At 46.2% G+C, this 22,174-nt stretch overlaps 1 protein-coding gene across 7 annotated transcripts in view; it reads left to right on the top strand.

Moving 5' to 3' along the window:
* The window catches only part of MEGF11 (multiple EGF like domains 11), a 333,743-nt gene that overhangs the window by 245,925 nt on the left and 65,644 nt on the right, over positions 1-22,174 (top strand). For all 7 annotated transcript variants that reach the window (XM_083713081.1, XM_083713079.1, XM_083713078.1 and 4 more), the window contains 3 exons: positions 9,175-9,295; positions 11,953-12,116; positions 12,871-12,973. In XM_083713081.1, the coding sequence (XP_083569207.1) occupies positions 9,175-9,295; positions 11,953-12,116; positions 12,871-12,973 (388 nt within the window). The remainder of the gene's footprint in view (positions 1-9,174; positions 9,296-11,952; positions 12,117-12,870; positions 12,974-22,174) is intronic.

Here is a 22,174-nt window from a genome sequence, read left to right as displayed (position 1 = left end):
TGGTTTGGGTCCTCCAAGTTCCTCATTCTTCAATTCTTAAATCCAGCTCTCCACATTTCTGCAGCAATTTGTGAATTTATTTGTTAACCCCCATGAAAACTTGTCAGCATTTCAGTGACTATTTCTCCTAATAAACACATGCTGTCTTGATTAATGTACTGTACACATTTTCCCTAAAATGATGCATTTTTTGTAAACATTGGTTAGAGTTCTTCCTTGAGGAAGGGTGCATTTCAGAGGGTGGCAGCAGTATTTGGGTTCTCACATTGTTTCAGAAAGTGAGAGATAGATAAGGTCACCTTTGAATGTGAACAGAACTGAATTTCTCCCCCATCCCTACTCATGTCAAACTGTCTGTATTTTTAGACCCAGACCCTGACTGTATCCTCCTGCTGCTCCTTGACCTCCCAGATCTCATTCAGTTACACAGAATATTTAAAAGTCACCGGAGGGAGAGGACGCCTTCAGCCCTTTGCTTCTCCTCCTCCTTGTCCTTCCTCTGCGTCTCCCCTGTGTTCATATTTGTGGCAGTCTGGTGGGATTTTGCAGTGACGTCCCTGGGTTTCGGCTTTGTGCCAGGGCCTCTTTGCAACTTGTTGACATGTCCCTTCCATTTGGCTCCCTTAATTGGCAATGTGGGCATGTCGCATTGCATTTCCGTTGCCGCTGCCTTTCGGTACCGCAGGGGCCCGGTACCTTAACTTTAGACTTCAGACTGAGTTTATTTCATCTCCATTTCACAGGGCAATCTAGCCTTCACCAATCTCCTTCCTTCCTTTTCATCCACTTTTAACACTTAGGAATTTTTATATTGCTTTGTCAAAGGCACCTGCTTAGAGACCCGTCTGGCTCTTTGCATATCAAGAGCAGGGAGCTGGTTTCGTTTGTGGTTCAGATTCCAAATTGGGAATGGGAGGGGGGGTAACGACCTGAGAAATGATTGAAAACCTCTACAATAGAATTAAAGCCTTTTATTTCACTTTCTATTTAGCTGCATTCCTCAGGGGCCCTTTGAAAGAAATGTATGCAAATCTTAGAACTTAATTCCATGCCTCACAAATAGCCTCCAAGCAGCCTTCTGACCACTACAGGGGGGGGGGGGAGGGAGGGAGGGAGGGAGAGAGAGAGAGAGAGAGAGAGAGAGAGAGAGAGAGAGTGAGTAAAGAATAACATGCGAACAGGGCTTGCATGGATGCTGTCCTGCTGTAAAGGTAAAGGTACCCCTGACCATTAGGTCCAGTCGTGGCCGACTCTGGGGTTGCAGCACTCATCTCGCTTTATTGGCCAAGGGAGCTGGCATACAGCTTCCAGGTCATGTGGACAGCATGACTAAGCCGCTTCTGGCGAACCAGAGCAGCGCATGGAAACGCCGTTTACCATCCTGCCAGAGCAGTACCTATTTATCTACTTGCACTTTGATGTGCTTTTGAACTGCTAGGTTGGCAGGAACAGGGACCAAACAACAGGAGCTCACCCCGTCGCGGGGATTCGAACCACCGACCTTCTTATTGGCAAGTCCTAGGCTCGTGGTTTAACCCACAGCGCCACCCGCGTCCCTGCTATAGGTACAGACAAATCTGCCATTCTCGCTTCCTCAATCTTCCAGTCTTAAATTCAGCTCTCCCAACTTCCACCTCTACTTCCCAGTCCTAGCTGGAGATACTTCCAGGGATTGAAACTGGGACCTTCTGGATGCAAAGCCAGTGTCCCATCACTTAGCTTGAACCTTCGCCTAAGTGCTGATAATAATCTGTTAGATCATTAAAAGCAGCAACAACATATGCTCTTAGAGTATAATCCAATTGGAATGGGGTTTCATTTGTTTGTCCTTGTTAATTTTGAATGCTTCCAGGAGCAGATCTTTAAACTTTGCCGAGCTGTGCTTGGGCATCTATGGAGCTCCTTCTCTTAGGTTATCTCCATGGCCTCTGGAAGCACTCCAGAAACTTGTATTAATAGTAAGTTGCAGAAATGTTTTCTTTCCTCTCTCATAATGCTAGAATTGGGGGGCATCCAGTGAGGCTGAATGTTGGAAGATTCGAGACAGGCAATAGAAAGTACTTTCTACATACAGCACAGAGTTAGAACTCATCCTTACCAGGGAGAGTGTTGACCATCAAGTTGGATTACTTTACAAGATGATGGCTACCAGCCACAATGGTTAGGTTTTACCTCCATTGCTGGGCTTCCACTTGGAGCATCAGGTTGGCCACTGTGAGAGCAGGACGATAGGCTAGATGGACCTTCGACTTGATCAAGCAGAACTCTTCTTATGTTCATAGCAGTGGAAAGTGGATGGTGATTCTTATCCAGCCCTTGAAGTTCACTACGCCCTGGGAATAATTTACAACAGGGCATTCAGCAATTCAGTAATTTAGGGCAGCCACAAAGCACCTACACCTGCATGCAAAACAGGGCCCCTTTTGCCCTGTTACTTGGTACCTGGATAGTTGCAGTCCTTCCTTTTCCTACTAAATATTCATGGCATAAACAAAGTCGCCGGTTTTCTGTTTGAACAACTCAATGAGTTTGTTTTACCGCTTTGACCTTAAATAACAAACTGATCTTACATGGCAAGGAGTCTGAATAACAATGCGGTTCAGTCAAACGCTTGACTGCACTCTCGCTCCTCCTCACCCTTTCCTTTATGAATGTTTTCATGGCTGAAATGGTTGCGTCCACCCAGGTCCTCCTGCCAGGGCACACTAAAAGAGAGTTTTAATCAGAGGAGATATTTCCAGCTAAACCCATTCCACTGGAAATAGGAAGCTGCCTTATACTGAGCCAGATCATTGAATCCATCTAGATCCACACTGAGTGGCAGCAGCTCTCCTGGGTTACAGACAAGGAGTGTCTCCCAACCCTAGCTGGAGATGCCTGGGATTGAACCTGGAACCTTCTGTATGCAGGGCAGATGCTCTAACTGCTGAACTATGGCCATTCCCTGCTATTGCCCTGAGAAAAGAAATAACCCTCCTGGGAAAAAAAACCCTGTTTTGCATTGCTCAAGTGTCTGTGCTCACGCTGATTTCCATGGGCTCTGTGGTTTTTATCTGCCAGACTAGCAAACATTTCCTTGAGTGGCCTCTTGAGTGCCCAACCCTATCAACAGGCAGGGTGAGGCAGCTGCTTCAGATGAGAGATTCCAAGTGGCAGGCAACAACAGCTAGTCTGCTGCCCCATGTCAGCTTATGGACACACAGTATGAGACAGTTAGGCAACAGCACAGTTTTTTGCACTGTGCAGATGTTTGCCAGGAAGTGGACATTTGTAGGGGAGTATTGCCAGCCAGGATGGGGTGCTTACCCCTTCCCCTTCCAGCTCCCACCCATGGAGTCTCCCCTGCAAATGCCCCTCTGACTGCTCTTAACTTGTTTTCTGCCCACTAAACTTTGAGGGAAAACTCTGGGGAGGTGGGCATTTGCAAGGAGAAATCAGCAAGTATACAAAGGATAAATTATTACTTCTCTTGCCTGGCTACCTTCTCCTACAAATGGGCCCATTCTCTCTTCCCACCCACCCCCACCCTGCCAAATGTTCCCACATTTGCATTATCTCAGCATGTTCAGGTTTGCTGAGATCTCACGTAGTTCCTCCCTCAGCAGACCTGCAAGTTCTCATCCATGCAACAGGATCCCTGGGGCTGTTTATCTCACATCATGACCCGTCCTCCCTGCCCAGTATTTTATCATTAGCACCAATAACAGCACCTGCAGAGAGCTATTAGCAGCGCTCCAAGAGGAAACTCATCATTCCAGAGATCATCATTCTTTTTGGAAGGCTAAAGACATGACTGTCCTGCCTGGGGCTGATGGGCGTTGCAGTCCAAAAACATCTGGAGGGAAGGCTGATTCAGAGTTTTAGATCTGCTGTGTGTGTACCTGAGAAACACCCCTCTTAATTTCCACAGGAACCCAATTAGGAAACTCAGTCTGTTCTCCCCACTTTGGTATGGGAAGCCATATGTTCCCCTTGCGGGGGATTGCTTGTCAGGAGCTGAGGTGGGTTAATTGTAAATGTTGCCCTTAAGTTAGCAAATACACACATCCATATCTAGGATCTGCATCAGTGCACTGGAATGTTTGAGGAGGACATCCCGCAGCATTTAAATACATCCACGGTTTATGAAATAAATCGGCTTATCTGGCATAGCAGATTCTGGGATCAAGCAACCCCTGTATTTTTGTCACTCAGACCTGCAGAGATAAAGGTGTCTATTGGTACCTTTCACCTACTCTCTGGATTTTGTAAACATCTGTGGCCCCTGCAAATTGTACATTTCCTACAACACCCTCCCTTGATGGGGAGCAATGGGTTTTATTTCACCAAATTCCCTCTGTGTCTCTTTTAATGCACTCTTTCATAGCCTTGCCTTACTCATGATGCTGGGGGGGGCACAAAAAAAATGTGCATTTTACATTTTTGAAAGAGAAACAGGAAAAGAAGAAATAAATACAACCTTCTCCCTAAATCAGTAGTGGGTGACCTTTTTTTTCCTGTTGAGGGCCACATTCCCTTGGGAGTTATCTGTTGGGGGCCACATCATGGGCAGTGGGTGGGGCCTGAGCCCAAGGTGGGGGAAGCAACCCCATTTTCTCTCTCTTTTTTGCAACCCTTTTGAGACCCTAGGAGCCCGTCCTCCATAGCTAACTCATCTTCGTTTACTCTTCTTGGCACCATTCAGTACAAGGGGTAAAAAGACTGCTTCTCCGCAACTAAAAAGTTCACCTTTCATGATGATTGGGCATTTTTAGGATGTTGGAGACTGGGACTCTGCAGTAGAAACACAAACAGGTCTTCATCCTCCCCCTACTACCTGTGACCCTTGACCTCTACACCTCTGCAGGGGACCCCTCAAATGTGCAGCTGTCCCACCTGAAGCCTGATGCAGTCCATGCAAGCTGCCATTCACCATGAAGGGTGGAAAGAGTCAGGTATCCATATTGTGTCTGCCCCCACCCTGCTAATATGACAATTTTGATTATTTCAATGAGAAAATACAGGTATAAAACCACAGCAAAAGAAAATCAATGAGAGAGAGAGCGGGGACAGTGGTTCATTCTGGGATTGATCAAAGTTTTGTTCTTTGGCTAAAATCAGCCAGCGGAGTGGGAGCGAGAATTAGATCCAGAAGCCAGCTTTTGGTGGGAGAGTAACCTGTCCTCATCTCCCCCCCCCCAACATTGTGGCGAAGAGCAGCTTGCACGGGGGGGGGGGGGGTGTTAACGTGGGGAGAAGGAAGCAAGCATTTCCATTGAGCTCAGGAACGGAGAACAGCCCTTTCAAATCAGCCCTTTAAGCTGAAATCCCACAGCAAACAATTAACTGCCGATGAATCTTCACGTGGTCCATATGGAATCCTCAGCTGTGGGAAAAAGAGGCATTAAATATCAGTCTATTTATGGCGAGATTCCTTAATATAGCCATAACACCTTTCCCCCACTTCCCATGGGGTGGGTGGGTTATACATTTTGAATTTAATTCACTATTCTTTCTCGTTTCATGCTGCCTCCAGCGGTACCCTTTCCGCTGGAATGTTCCGTACTGATTAAGTTGCCAAACTGCCCAGAAGGAAAAGGGTCGGAGAGAAGGGAGGGAGAGAACGGTCACCATATGGAGCCCAGATGTTGATTAATTTCGGTAAATGGGATAGGAATCTGAAACACCATATTGCAAGAGAAAATATCCGCTAACACTTGATCCCCAGCCTAATAGAATATATACTCATTAATGACTGGCAAGGAAGAGAGCCTGTTGCAATCATCGTCAGAGGTGGGGAGGTTGCGGGTGCGTCAATTGGATAGAAGTGCCCACGTGCTTCTCATTCCGTGAGCCAGGCTCCCCAAATTGAGGTGAAAATGTTAATGATTTTTGCATTTAGAATTAATCCCTGCTTGGAGTGGCTGCAGCTGGTTTGAGTCATATGTTTTCTGGTATAGAAGCTAACAGGGCAATCCTATGTCTGTCTACTTAGAAGTAAGCCCCACTGTGTTCAGTAGGCCTTGCAGTCTGGCAACTGTGCATAGGATTGAAGCCCTCTTAGCAGTCCCACCACCTGCAAAAGCTCTGTGGGATGGTGGCCTGGGAGAGGGCATTCTCTGTGGCCACCTCTATGGAGATGTGTGTGGCACCTTCATTATGCAGTTTTCAGCAGATGTCGAAGACACACATCTTCATCCTGGCCTTCCACCATACCTGAGAGTAGCAGACTAGCTTAGAGGAAGCAGCACATGCTGCTGCTGCTTGCCTCACACAATCCCTCACCTCATGTTGCCTAATGGTAGGGCCGGCCCTTTCAGAGGAAATGCTTGGCAGTCTGCCTGATAAAAAGCCATAGTGGCCATGGAATATCACCATATTTCGAACTGCTTCATCTTAATGCTAAACAGTTGGGACAAATAGCAGTTGTGGCGGGTGGCAGGAAACCAGGGAGAGACCCTGATCAGATCAAGAGTACACTCCAGAATGGTGGGGCCACGACTGTTTTCTTTCTTCAAAACAAAAGTGACCGGTTTAAGCACACTTTAAAAATATGTGTGTTTAGGAGGGGTGGGGTTTGGAAATCCAAAGGATGTACAAAAATACTCTGATTTTTTCTATCTTTTTTTTCTTTTTGTGTTGCCACTAGTAGTAAAATGGGGAATTCGTGGAAGGGAAACTGGGACGATCTTAGAAAAAGTCTTTAAGTATAATGATTGATGTATATAAGCTAAAAGTTGATATATAAATTGAATTTAACATAACAACAAATTAAGGTTAAAATTTAGGGATAAGAACTTGCTGAACAAACTTCTGGATATGGAATACAAGAAGGGGAGGCGAGGGGGAGTTGCGGAAATAAGGTACTGAAAATATGGATTGCAAACGTTGAATTTTTCTTTTTTTTCTTTTTCTTTTTTGTTTTACTTTTTTATGTATTTTTGAAACTCCAATAAATATCATTTTTAAAAAAATATTAAAAAAAATATGTGTGTTTATCACAAAGCCATGTAGTGTTGACCTTAGAGGGGAAGTTCCCTTATCCCTCATTTCTTGCTCAGTGAATGACAAGCTCTTCTGTCTCTGAACTAAAGGAGTGGCCTTGAGGATTATTATCATGCGAAGGTTGATGGAACCTTTCTCTCCCCCCCCCCCCCTGAAGTTTCTCCACACACCCCTTGACCTTAACATTTCCTACCACACATTCCTTTGGGCACCATCCTTCTCAACGAAAAAGGTCCGCCCGTGTACAAGTTTTCCCTGGCCGCTGTGAGAAAAAGATGCTGGACTAGATGGGCCCCTGGCCTGATCCAGTATGTTCGCTGATTTCCATTGTTAGCTCAGTGCTTCAGTCCAGGTTCAGTAGACAAATGCAATAATGTAACTGTCTGACTTAATGTTTTGAGATTCCGTAAAGCATATATATTCCGGCCTTTCCATTGCACAGATGAACTTCAGTTTTGCAACTTTCTTAGGGGACAGGCATTTCCCCTCCCTTTTATTTGTGCTAATTTGCAGAGCATCTCATACATTGATTTTGCAATATAAATAATACATCATTATGTATGCTCAGCAGTTTCTCTGGGATTTGAAAATATCACTTCTTTGGGGCCTTGTTTGTTTGTTTGTTTGTTTGCTTATTTTGCCTCTGCGAGGAGACCAAGCTTCGCACGACATTAAGCCCTTGTCGTCTTTTGTGATTAGCGCTTTGTCCGTGATGTTTTTCTTAATGAGCAAACAGCTGTTCAGAGAGATTTGCCATTTTACCTTTCCTACCTCCCGCTGTACGGCTGCCAATAATTTGTCCCTGTTCTCCTTTTGCACCAATCTAAAAGAAACCATTGTGATGCTGTCAGTTCCTGGGAAACAATGGACATTGTGTAGAAGGACTTTGTCTAAACTGGAGATGGCAATGGCTGGATAGCCCAGGCTGCTTTTCAGACCCGGAGATGCTTCCTTAGAATGTTGAGAATCTCAGCTTTGCTGCTATGATGATTCAACCTTTCAAGGATAACTTTAAATGTGATGCAAAACCTGAAAGGGGTTTCAACAAGATTCATAGCAGTTTCCCACTTCTGCAGTATTTCAGGGTCACTTAAGAACATCATAAGAGCCTGCTGGGTCAAACCAACAGGCTATTTAGTCCAGCATCCTATTCTCACATTGGCCAACCAGATGCCTGTGGGAAGCTCACAAACATATTTCATGCACAATAACACGCGCCACACTCCTGCATTCTCCAGAAACCAGTATTCAGAAAAACTGACTGTGGGGGCAGAGCAACAACCATCATGACTAGTAGCCATTGACAACCTTCTTCTCCATGAATTGGTTCAATCTTCTTTTAAAATCATCCAAGATGGTGGCTATCCCAGTTTCGTGTGGGAGTGAGTTCCATGGATTAACTGTGTACTGTTTAACTTCGGGTGTGATTCATTACCTACACAGGATGCTGGAAGCAACATGCAGATTGTTCTGTGTATTTTTTTTCTCTGTGTCCATTTACATGTTTTGAGATGCTGCAGGCCACTGTGTTGTTCCGTTATACCTTAGGGACAGCCTGAACCAAGCTTACCAGTGTGGTGTAGTGGTTAAGAGCGGTAGTCTCGTAATCTGGTGAACCGGGTTCGCGTCTCCGCTCCTCCACATGCAGCTGCTGGGTGACCTTGGGCTAGTCATACTTCTTTGAAGTCTCTCAGACCCACTCACCCCACAGGGTGTTTGTTGTGGGGGAGGAAGGGAAAGGAGAATGTTAGCCACTTTGAGACACCTTTAGGTAGTGATAAAGCAGGATATCAAATCCAAACTCCTCCTCCTCCTCCTCCTCTTCTTCTTCTTCTTCTTCTTCGTCCTCCTCCTCCTCCTCCGCCCTCTAGTTGCTTTGAACCACAGCTCTCATCAGCCCCAGCGTTACCGTATATGACCATGCTGCCTGGGGCTAATGCAAGTGGTTGTCAAAACATCTGGAAGTTACCAAGCTGAAGAAGGCTGCCTTAGGAAATTACTCTTTCTGAGCATTCTTCCAGATGCCCTCAGGTATTCAGCTGTATCATCCTTGAGGGAAGTGCAAGGAGTTTGGGCCTTCTCAGTAGAGATGGACAAGTTCTACGATCCTCTTATTAGCTTCTGAGCTGGCCACGATTACCTGGACCCCATACCTCTCCTTCCTCAGCTTGGTTTCATTTTGGTTTGCAGGGAGAAGACTGCTCTGTCGTTTGTGCAGCCGGAACATACGGAGGCAACTGCTCATTGGTTTGCAACTGCAGAAATGATGGCGGGTGCTCCCCAGTGGACGGTTCATGCTTTTGCAGAGAAGGTAAAGGTTGTCCTGCTTCAAGGGCTACCATGAGGTAGCAGAAATCATACTCTCCTGTGCTAAAATGTTCACCAAATGGCTCCAGGCTGTGAAGCAGGTTAGGATCTCTCAAGTTGGTAGTAAATCATAACATGGAGTGCTATGCTGCCCTTCGGGGTCGATGTTTGTGTTTTTCCAGGAATCAGGTAACATTGGTGTACTCCTGCTATTATGTGTATCTGAAGAAGTGTGCATACACATGAAAGCTCATAACAATAACAAACTTGGTGGATCTGTAAGGTGCTACTGGAAGGAATTATTTTATCCTGCTGCTATGATATAGTTGACACATGCATGTCTGTCAGTTGACAATAAGTGATGGCTTTCACATGTTGATGGGCTGTCATAGAGCAAATGCCTGAGTCACATTGTGTTTTTACTTCCAAATACTTGTGTGTGTGTGTGTGTGTGTGTGCGCGCACACACACTGTACACCTAAAAATGTTAACAATATTTCATTTTGTATGTTATTATTAGTAGCAGTATTTATTATTTAACATTGTGATCTCTGATCACACAGTAAATTGTGTATTACTCTGCATATCATGTAGGTACAAGTATCAGGGATGGCTGCAGTTCTCTGAGTGAATGTTCAGCAGCACACAGGAACATCAGAAGCAGCCTTACACTAAGTCAGATCACTGGTCCATCAAGATTGGCATTGTCCCATAGCATACCCACTCCTCCCAAACAAACTAAGGAAAATACCCACAACACTTAACAGGTACACACAGATCATGCTCAAAGCATGGAAAGCAGAAATAGGCAAACTATCTCCAACCCCATCCCCACTAATTCCCCTGGTGTACCACCCATTATTCCACCACACAGCACAAAACCTCTAGATTAAAACCTGGCAAACCAAAGGCTTACATTGCCTAATAGACTTCTATAAAAATAAAAAAACTTCGTCAACACAAGAAATACAGGACAAACTAGAAGACACCCAAATGCCCTAGTTAACACACCAGCAATTACATGCCCTCTTAAACAATCAAGTAGTAAAATCAGCAGCAACTAGGTCCCTGAAAACCTTCATAAACCTCCTCCTAACAACAAAGGGATATGGCGAAAGGGATGGTATCCACAATATACAAAATACTACTCCAAAATCCCATGAAGTCCCTAGATGCAATTAAAAAATGATGGGAGGACGACATAGGCTATGAGATTAACTCCGCCCAGTGGACCAGAATATGGTCTAAACCCCGCTTTAAATCCATATTAACGAAAATGAAAGAACTCACTCTGAAACTCACCTACAGATGGTACCTAACACCCAGAAAACTAGTGCTAATGCGCCCAGGAACTTCACCTAAATGCTGGAGAGGGTGCACCACCACAGGCACATACCTCCACATGTGGTGGGAATGCCCCAAAATCCAACTATTCTGGACAATAGCCATACGAGAAATATGTAAAATAACTAAGTAAGTATTAGAAATCACCCCAGAATTAGCCCCACTAAACATCTTCCAAGACAATAATGCCCATTTACATCACAAAAAACTCATAACCCACCTACTTTCAGCAGCCAGAAACATCATAACCAGACACTGGAGAGACCTGTCAGGAGTAAGCATGGACCAATGGTACCAAATAGTATGGGAAATGGCCGTACTAGAAAAATTAACCAATAAACTGAAACTGGCACGGGGACAAATAGAAGACACCTTCACCCAAGTATGGTTCCCCTTTATCACATACACAGCCCAACAAGACAAGAATCCACCAACAGCATACAAATCAATATGGCTAACCTGCAACCTCCCTCACCACCAAAGGAGCACAAGCGAATAGCAGAGAACCTGCACAAGCGACACTGACACGAAACCCCACACATACATTAAGTAAAATAGAAACATCGCCACCTAACCCCACCCCTACTCGCCTTTCCCCCCTCCACCTCTCTCCCCCTTTCCTTCCTAATGTAACACAAATGTCTCAGCAAATGAAACTGATCTGTAAAAATGTTACTTGGAATAAAAATTTACACAAAAAAAGAAGATTGGCATTGTCTGCACTGACTCTGCACAAATCTATGGCACTTAGGTAGAAATTTCACGTCCCCTCAGACCATGAAGATTCTCAATTGACTGTTCTCACACACTTCACTTGTGAAAGTTGAATTCCGATCGATTGATTCCTGTTCTTGCTTTTGGCTTGGCCATTCCTGTGTGGTTAACACAGCCTTTCCCAAAACACCAGCCGTCACCATATGTTCCAAAGCACATTCTGCCCTACTGATTGGAAACATGACAAGAAATCCAGACGGCACGGTTGCTGTGGGTGCGTGACACGCACAACTGCTACAATCTCTAAAATGGGTGCCTTCTCCAAGAAAGATCTGCAGGGCAGGGAAGCCAAGATGACCAAGGGCAAAGGACAAGATGGTACCGCCTATTCCATGCATTAAATAACTGGCAATTGACTCCTATTTCAGCACTGGTGACTGGACAGCGTACTGTACTTCACTTGAGCCACATACACACCCCTGTCTGCTCCACACCCCTCAGCTTCTGCCACCTGAGGCAGCTTCCTTGTCCTTCCTAATAGCAGGGTCTGCTCTAACGGGGGTAATGGTTGGTACATCTGACTTGTGCTCTGTCTTGTTCCAGGGTGGCAGGGAGCAGATTGTTCCATTCCATGTCCAAGTGGCACTTGGGGTCTCAACTGCAACCAGTCATGTTACTGTGCCAATGGAGCCGCCTGCAACCCTGTGGATGGATTCTGCCTTTGCTCACCTGGCTGGCAAGGGGATTTCTGTGACCAGCCCTGCCCTGTAAGTCTACTTTTGATCCTTATCCAGGTCAGTAATTAGGGTGCCATTGACCTAATAACAGCATCGAAACGAAGGGAACAAAACATCTTTTCAGTGTTGCGCATGAAAATGCCCAGATCAGTGGTTAACATCTATGCTAGGACATCCACCCCACCCCACCTCATGAAGGCTGCAAGGTCCCTCCAACTTTTGCAAAAGGAGACATCTGTACACAGAACAACTCTGTTTTTGCTTTGCTTTTCAGATCTACATCCTAAAACAGTTAAAATGTTTGAAAAGCAATTACAGTTAAAAACATCTAAAAACTATTACAATAAAAAAATCTAAAAACTATTACAGTTAAAACATTCTAAAAGCAATGTTATCATTAAAAACATTATTCCATCCACTGATCTTATGGCTGCCAAAAACACTTTTCTTCAGCCACCAAATTCCTGGGCAAACAGGAAAGGTTTCAAATTCCTCCTGAAAGTTAATAATGATGGAGAAGCACTTTAAAAGGGAGGGCATTCCACAACCATGGAGCCACCCCTGAAAAGGCCCTGCCATGAATGAGTGCTAACCAGGCAGGCCCTGGTGGCAGAACCACCAACAAGGCCTCACTTGCTGCTTGTAGGGTCTGAGATGGTTGGTACTTGGAAAAGGCAGTCATTTAGGTCTAATTACAATCACAACTACCAGAGTGGCCAGTAGGAAAATGTAGTTATATATATATAAATAACTAAGAGCCATTCTCTCTTTCTTTTTCTGGAAGGACGGGACATATGGGCTGAACTGCAGTGAACAATGTGATTGTAGCCATGCAGATGGATGTGATCCGGTTACAGGTTATTGTTGCTGCCTTGCTGGTTGGACAGGTAAAAATGGCAAACTGACTAGTATGTTATCCTGCAGCTCTATCCATGACCAGTTCAAGTGCCACACTTTGCCTTTAAACCTTTTTTTTTAAAATCCCATTGAGGCCAGTGAGATCTTCATTGATACCTTAAGGGCCCCTCCAGACTGCTGGTGGGTTGTGTGTGTGTTTTGTTTTGTTTTTTGCAAGTGTCTTCTGGAACATGTCATTGATGCAGTAATAGTGCATTAGTGATGGATTTGTACTGGATCAACCACAGATCATTCTGCTTTATCAGATGCTCTGTGGTGCTTCCCAAATGATACAGCATCGTATTTGTCACACACATCCTGGACCATTTGCGGCATAAAGGGTTACAGGACTTCAGCAGCAACTGATGGCACATGCACTGATTAGAAATATCCTGAAACATTTGCAAGCACAAACAATACTGAAAGCATGTCACCCCACAGAGGCCTGGGCAGAAGGTGATCCCAACAGAGACTGGCCAAATGTGAATGTGAGGCCAGGATCTTACCTTGAGAGGCAGCAGGGGCAGCAGCAGGGGTGCTGCAACAAACAGTTGTGCAAGTCTTTGGGAGGCAGAGATGTGAGAGGGCATCAGAGGAGGGAGGGAAGGAAAATCAGACAGAGGCCAGTGTTGCCCATGGCACCCCTGACCATCATTCAAGTCACCCCAGGGTGCCACGGTACACTGGTTGAAAAGCACTGGTCTAGAGTAAAGCCCAAAATTCTCCCAGATGCTGCCCTCCTGTTTTGATTGCCACTGTTACACATGGACAAATATTGCAGCACACTTTATTATTCACATTTTACTGAGGCTGAAGCTGAAAGGCAGAGTAAGGTTGCCCATTTAAGACTGTGTCTGAGGTGGGAATCACTTGCCAACAATGGCTCTGTTTAATTCAAACAGCCAGCGGTTTCTGCCGCTAATGGCATTATTTTTAGAAATGCTGGTTCAACGTTGCCGCTGTGACTGCAGAGTCACACTGAGCAACAGCTGTGGCTCTGAAGATACATCAGTGATAGGATTTCTTGGGAAATTTGGCTGCTCCCCTCAACAGGAGAGATACGGACCAGCATTAAAACCAGCTACCAAGTTTTGGGTTCTGGAGCGCCGAGCCTTAATTACTGGCGATGGACAACTTTTGCCGCCTTCCCTCTGTCGTGCAGTGTCATCATCACAGCAGCAAGCCCTCCCAAGAAAACAATGGGGTTGCAGAGGAAGCGATGTGAAGGGCTCCCAAATCAAAAGGCAACTTTTTATAATTAAACAGCATGGAAGGAAGGAAGCAAGGAGGGAAGGAGAGGAGAGTGAGAGATGGGAGTTGCGTTGCTTAGGAACCATTTGTAGCGGGGCTTTGGCGCTGCACAGATCCATCCGCCGGCCAAGCTCCCCCACTGCCCTTTTGATTGGCGGCCCTTGCAGTCATCCCTCTGAGGTGCCAGGTGCTCACTGGCCTCTTGCTGTCAGGGGTGAACTCCATAAGGGCAACTGCACAAGGTTGTTGTCACTGAAACAACAAACAGCCTTGCTGGACTATTACCAAATTTATTGTGACATAAACAGGGACTGTCAGCAAAATAGGCCAGAAGATCTAGACCCATAAGAGGAGTCTGCTGCATCAGGCAAGTGGCCCTTCTAGTCTAGATTCCTGTTCTCACATTGGCCAGTCAGATGTCTGTGGGAAATGGAGGAGGGGTCATGCTTTAGACCACCTGTTTCTTAAACGTTCTTGCGGATGCCTCCTTGCCTACTTAGAAAAGAGACCATGTGGCTCCCGATTAAAGAGGATCATTCATGTGACCAGTCCAACAAGCATTGCCCTCTGTGATATTGTTCCAATTTCTATGTAGTCCGTGGTTGGCTGGGAACACTCCAAAGGAGCGGGATCAGTGAAGGGAAAATGGCATCCACCCTGAGAAATTAATGACAATAAATAGCAGTGAATGTGGCCTTTAAAAAAGACCAAAGCGAGGGTGTTTGGGTGATCATTTTGAACTCCTTAAAGCTGGCTTAGTCAACCTGGTGCATCTACATCTTTTCGACTACAATTCAAGTTGACCCCAGATGGTACAACCATATGTATTGGGGCTGATGGGAGCTGTAGTTGAGCACATTAGGTTGGTGAAGGCTACCTTAAAAGCATAATGTTCATCCTGAAACTATTTGCGGATGAACACTGGTTAAAAAAACAAGCAAGCAAGCAAACTTCCTGTATGTAGAAAATCAGCATCTATAGGGGAATGCTAGCCCAGCTTGGATTTTTATTTTTTTTTAATTGGGAAACATTATTTTAAATCTACGCTTTCCAGTCCTTGCACTCTGAAGTGGTGTGTTGCTAGTAGCACATAATATTTGTGAATTGCAATATTTCTGGCTTTGAAGTTTGTGTATTAGTGTGCTTGGAGAAACATCTTAACCATTTTAAAATCCTGTTAGGAAAATAGGAAGCTGCATTATATTGAATCAGACCGTGGGTCCATCTAGCTCAGTATTGCCTGCACTGACTGGCAGCAGCTCTCCAGGTTTTACGTTTCCCATCCCTGCTTGGAGAATCTGGGGTTTGAACCTGGGACTGCCTACATGCAAAGCAGATGCTTTGCCACTGAACAACTCTTGATGGTTTGCTGTTTGACGCGATGCTTTTGGCGTGCTGTGAAATTTCCTCTTCCTATTTACAAAGCTTGAAACTGAGCAAGACCCTTGTAAGAAATTATACTTGCAGTTTCAAGTCACAGGGATCAGACGTCAGATTCTTATGGCTTTCATATTATTGTTTGAAGTTGTGAACTGTATCATGTTGTCCGTTTTGCAAACATGACATTATCAATAATAGAGTGCCAAACTCGTTGGGGGTGGCGAGGGGGGAAATTGCTGTCCTGATTTTTTTACTAATTAGAGATGGCCTAGAAAAGATCAGAAAAGTTCAGGAATTTCTGAAGGTTTTGCTCTCTGCAGCTCATGAGGGTAAGCCAATTCAAATGACTCTCTGATGCTAATGGCCAACGAAAGTCTGATCTAAAAAAAGTTATTCTGTATGTTCACCCGCCCCCCCCCCAAAAAAAGGAATTTGCATTGATGTCAGGAGCTGAGTGCAAGAGATCAATGGGAGGGGGAAAAACTGGGTTTTCTTTCCTCTTTAAAGTAGGTTCTCAAGATACTACTCATTAAAAAAAACAACCTCCCAGAAACTAATAATATGGGTGAGGCAGACAGGAAGCACAGGGGAGAGAACTTGGATAAAAGTCTTCAAGGGGTTTGTACAGGACATCTGTGTCTTAATTGTTTCCTTAACATTTGTCATCCATCTTATCAAGTCAGGTAACAGCAACATACATTACTGAACAACCCCACCCTGTGATAAATCCATACTGGTAGCAACCACAGAATAAGCAGGCACAGACAGATAGGGTAGTAGAGAGAGAACAAACATCAACATCATGCCTATGGGGACACCAAATGGTCACCATGACCTCTGGGAAGCCCACAAGCAGGAAGTGAGCACAATACTTCCTGTTCTCCCCACTGGTGATTCCCAGAAAGTATTCAGAGGCACCCCTGTGGGTGTGTTGGACGTATCGCTATCTCACATTTGCCCTTACTTCCTAAAGCTTTGTGTGACCTCCTGCCTCACTGTTCACTTAACATAAGAGCATAATAAGAGCAGCATCCTGTTCTCACAGTGGTCACTGACATCCCTGTGGAAAGTCTTCAAACTGGACATGCATGCAGTAGCACTCTCCCCTACTGTAGCCTCCAGCAACTGGTACAGTGGTGCCTCGCAAGACGAAATTAATTCGTTCCGCAAGTTTTTTCGTCTTGCGAGTTTTTCGTCTTGCGAAGCACGGTTTCCCATAGGAATGCATTAAAAATCAATTAATGCGTTCCTATGGAAACCGCCTTCAGACCAGGTCCGGGGACAGTCTGTCCCCCAACCTCTTCTGAAGGCTGAGGGGGGGGGACAAGGGCTTTTCTTCCCACCCCCAGCATTTTAAAAAACCCCGGGACAGCATTTTAAAATGCTGGCGGGCGGCAGCGAAGGCTTCGCTGCCGCCCGCCAGCATTTAAAAATCGCCCCGGGACAGCGGAGGACTTCTCCGCTGTCCCGGGGCGATTTAAAAGCCCCCGGGAAGGCAGGCAGGGGGGACAAAGACTTTTGCCCCCCACCAGCCTTCAGAAGAGGTCCTGGACCTCTTCTGAAGGCTGGCGGGGGGCAAAAGTCTTTGCTCCCCTCCGCCTGCCTTCAAAAGCCGTCCGCTCTTAAAAGCCCCCGGGAAGGCAGGCGGGGGGACAAAGACCTTTGTCCAGGACCTCTTCTGAAGAAGAGGTCCAGGAAGGCCGGCGGGGGCCGAAAGGCATGCTCCCCACCGCCAGCATTTTAAAAGCAGTCCGGGATAGCAGGGAAGCGCTTCCCGCTATCCTGGACGGCTTTTGAAGGCAGGCGGGGGGAGCAAAGACTTTTGCCCCCCGCCAGCCTTCAGAAGAGGTCCTGGACCTCTTCTGAAGGCGGGCAGGGGGCGAAAGTCTTTGCTCCCCCCCGCCTGCCTTCAAAAGCCGTCCGCTCTTAAAAGCCCCCGGGAAGGCAGGCGGGGGGACAAAGACCTTTGTCCAGGACCTCTTCTGAAGGCTGGCGGGGGGGGCAAAGACTTTCCGCTCTCCCGGGAAGGCAGGCATGGGGGAGCAAAGACTTTTGCCCACCGCCCGCCTTCAGAAGAGGTCCTGGACCTCTTCTGAAGGCTGGCGGGGGGCAAAAGTCCTTGCTCCCCCCTGCCTGCCTTCCCGGGAGAGCGGAGAAAAGCAGCGTGTTTCTCCGCTGTCCTGGACGGCTTTTGAAGGCAGGCGGGGGGGAGCAAAGACTTTCGCCCCCTGCCCGCCTTCAGAAGAGGTCCAGGACCTCTTCTGAAGGCTGGCGGGGGGCAAAAGTCTTTGCTCCCCCCGCCTGCCTTCAAAAGCCGTCCAGGATAGCGGGAAGCGCTTCCCTGCTATCCCGGACTGCTTTTAAAATGCTGGCGGTGGGGAGCAAAGCCTTTCGGCCCCCGCCGGCCTTCCTGGACCTCTTCTGAAGGCCGGAGGGGGGAAGGCTTTGCTCCCCACCGCCAGTATTTAAAAGAGGTCCCCGGAGAATTCCCTATGGGCTTTCTTCTTGCGAAGCAAGCCCATAGGGAAATTCGTCTTGCGAAGTGCCTCAAAAAACGGAAAACCCTTTCGTCTTGCGGGTTTTTCCTCTTGCGAGGCATTCGTCTTGCGGGGCATCACTGTATTCAGAAGCATTCTTGCCTTCAACATTACTGAAGAAGAAGAGTTTGGATTTGATATCCCACTTTATCACTAGCCTAAGGAGTCTCAAAGCGGCTAACAATCTCCTTTCCCTTCCTCCCCCACAACAAACACTCTGTGAGGTGAGTGAGGCTGAGAGACTTCAGAGAAGTGTGACTGGCCCAAGGTCACCCAGCAGCTGCATGTGGAGGAGCGGGGACGCAAACCTGGTTCACCAGATTACGAGTCCACCGCTCTTAACCACTACACCACACATGACTGCACAGCCATCGTTTCTGGCAGCCTTTGATAGACTTTATATTCATGAATTTGTCTGATCCTCCTTTGAAGTCATCCAAGTTGGTGGCCATCAAAAGGTTCTGTGGTTGCACAGCGAACAAGGAGAGCACCAGGCCAGACTCAAGCTATTTATACCAGGGCTGGTTAACCCAGAAACTTCATATTGCCTATCACAGCTGGAACCTGCCAGGGAAGTTCAGGGAACAAGCTGATCAAGCCAAGCCAGGCAGTGTCAAGACAGGTCTCTCTAAGGAATTATGGACTCTGATCAGCTTCCAGTGGATCCTGATGGCTAGAAGATGTTATCTCAGCCAAAACCTGGAGCCAACTGAGGCCTTATGGAGGCTGGCAAGGCTAGTATTACAGTTGACCCCTCCACCACCAGGAGCCACCACTGCTGACTTCAAGGTTCCTTTGTCTAACTCAGCAGTCACTGACATCTACACTATGAAAGTGGTGTCAATCCCCTGAGTAAGGTGAGAAAACCAGAAGGATCCAGGTGGAGCTGTTGAGGGGCCCCCTCCAAGTGGAGCAGCTTGTTATTGCCTCCTCATAATGTTGCCCTCTTCAAGGTAGAGTGAGTGGACTCATAAAACAACCTTGCTCACCCCGTTCCCTTCTGCGTTGAGTTTACATTTTTCATGGTAGCCTTGGATCCTCAGGTATTTCTGTAGTTTTTGGTAACAGTGTGGACTTCCCTCTGCCTTTGCTAAGACAGTGTTCAGAGATGCTACCCCAGAGTTGCAGCTGCCTCTTCTCCTGCCCTCTTTCTACCTCCTGCCTGATCCACCAGGTGATGGAGAAATAGTGCTAGCAGCAAGTACCACTAAAAACGTCATGGATGTAAACATGCCCATAAATCTTCAGTGGGGTTAAGCTGGGGCTAAGCTGGGGCTATGACTTTCCGGTGTCCAAAACAGAGCAGTCGTGGTAGATTTGAACTTTTTGTGAGAGCCTCTGTGCCCCTGGCGAAGGGAGTTAATGGCGTAGAGAAACGAGTAACTGGCTGGGCACAGATAAGCTTGGCTTTGAGAAAGGGAAATTCGAGTGCGGGGAGGCGCTTTGGGAAGCAGAGAGCAACATCCTTTACTGTCACTCAAACAGCGAATCCTGTTTCTTCTCTCCTGTGGACACATTAATTCAGGAGAACTGATAAGGTGCGTACACACACACACACACACACACACACACACACACAGGGGAAGGCCTTTTTTAATTCTGAGGGAAGCAGTCCCTTTGACTGTGAGCTAGGAGGTATTTTTAACTTTGGATTTGTGAACAGTTGATAGAGGAGAGAAAGCCAAAAGAGAGTCGCTTTTGATCGGCTTTGTGAGAAACAAAGTTATTCTATAACATCATTGTTTTACTAATTTGAATCTGTCCCCCTCAGCTGTTGTAGTGCTTAGCTTGAGGTAGTTAGTATTGTGTTCAGAGCTGGCATATGGTTGGCACTTAATTAATGTTAAATAGTCGGGGATGTGTTTTATTCTGGGATTATTGTGTAGCACAGAAGTTAGTACGAGGCATGGAGTTCAGCCTCCTAACAATTGCAGCTTTCATTGTATGATTTGTTTTTTTGTGCAAAATGCAAGTTTCTAACCCTTATGGCGAAGGCAGCATGTGGGCAATGCCTTGTGAAGACACATGTGTGGGGACTATGTTATTGTTTCTGTGGTCAGCCACTGCAAATCAAACAACTTGTAAAGGGTTAGCATGATCACCTCCCTGTGCTTGAAACCCAGTGCATTTTGGTGGAACCTGACATGTTCCATTGTGAATTGTCAAGTGTTGGTTCACATACCATCATTTGATGGGACAGCAGCATGAAGTGGTGGCTTGCTCATGGACCCATCACAGATTTAGCATAGCAACGGAGGAAGTTGCTTCCTGCCAAGTCAGTTCATTGGTCCATCTAACGCAGCTAACCTCTGCTACTTTGCATTCCAAGGGCTTTGACATGAACTGAAAGCAGAGCCCCGCCCTCAGTGCTCTGATGGACAGAGAAGAGCTCCATGATTCAGAGGCTCTTCCTGCATTCTGTTGACTGCCCTGAACAGAGGGCAGGAGGACTTGGTGGAAGAAGGCAGCAAAGAACATGGGGAAGGACTATAGCTTGGTGGCAGAGCATCTGCTTCGCATGCAGAAGGTCCCAGATTCAGTCCTCAATAGCATCCCCAGATGCCTGGGATAGACTGCATGCCTGAAACCCTGGAGAGCTGCTGCCAATCAGTGTAGACAAGCTGGGCCAGTGGTCTGACTCAGTATAAGGCAGCTGCCTATGTTCCTATGTGTACTCCTAGCTACAAATCTGCCATCCTAGCAGTTCAAAAGCACATCAAAGTGCAAGTAGATAAATAGGTACCACTCCTGCAGGAAGGTAAATGGCGTTTCCGTGCACTGCTCTGGTTCGCCAGAAGCGGCTTAGTCATGCTGGCCACATGACCCAGAAGCTGTACGCCGGCTCCCTTGGCCAATAAAGTGAGATGAGCGCCGCAACCCCAGAGTTGGCCACGACTGGACCTAATGGTCAGGGGTCCCTTTACCTTTACCTTTACCTTTACCTTTACCTTTACCTAGCTACAAATAGAATGCTCAGGTCACATTGGGTGCAGGGCTGTTCAGTGGAACCAGTTTTGCTCATTTGCATGCCAGTCCACAGAGGTAGAGAACTCAGGCAATGTCCATTCATGTGTAAACCGACCTATGGAATTAGTGTGTATGCATGCACATGAGTCAAGTGTAATTTCCAGGGGCAGGGTTTCAATGCCCTTTAGTTAGTTACTGAGGTTATTTATTTATTAGAAAATTTGTTAACAAAGATATCCCTCCACCAAGAATATATTATTGGAATATAATTAGGAAATATTGATTTAGAAACATCCTGGTGGATTTATGAGCTGTCCTTTGGTATAAATTTCTTAAGGCAGTATGTGTATAAGAGCGCTTGCCTTCCTGTGACTAGCTAAATAAATATCGCAAAACATAAGCAAGTTTATGCAAATGTTCTGAATGTGTGGCACTCGTGGAGAAGGTTGGATTCTGCTGCTCCTGCTGCAAAGTTTAGACTACCTTGGCACACAACTTACTTTTCTTTTAAGGGCAGAGTATAAACAGCTTCATTTCTAGGGGACTTTCCCTCATCTTTTGGGATATCAAACAAGTGATATCTTTCCTGAACGTTAAGCAAAGGGCGCTTGCAACCTGTCACTATTTACAGGTGGGGTTCTATCACATACTGGCTAATTTAGGTTGTTCCTTTGGGAGGTCTTGTGTGACAAATCCCCTCCCCCAAAAAGATTGTATTATTTGTGATCAGGAAAGTGTTGGGGGGGTGTACTAGAAAGTGTGAGATAACAGTTGCTTTGACATAACATCATCTAACCTGACTGCAAACAAATCAGGTTAAATGTTCAATAAACAGACTTCCAGGCAGCATGCTGAGAGTTTCACAGTGCATCTTAGTGCATTGTTGCGTTTAAAAGGACCGTTATCCCTCGCGGATTCCTTTTTGTCCTCTGCTGCTATGCTACGTAGAAAACATTAGATAGAAACATTCCTGCGTTCACATTAGCTTACCATTTTCTGGCTGGCTGTTCCCGTTATCTCTGCCATAATTTCCATTTAATCACTTTTAGTTACTGT

The sequence above is a fragment of the Podarcis gaigeae genome (assembly GCF_964106915.1).
Source record: "Podarcis gaigeae genome assembly, chromosome: 14".
NCBI lineage: Eukaryota > Metazoa > Chordata > Lepidosauria > Squamata > Lacertidae > Podarcis > Podarcis gaigeae.
This window is presented reverse-complemented; position numbering and strand designations above follow the sequence as displayed.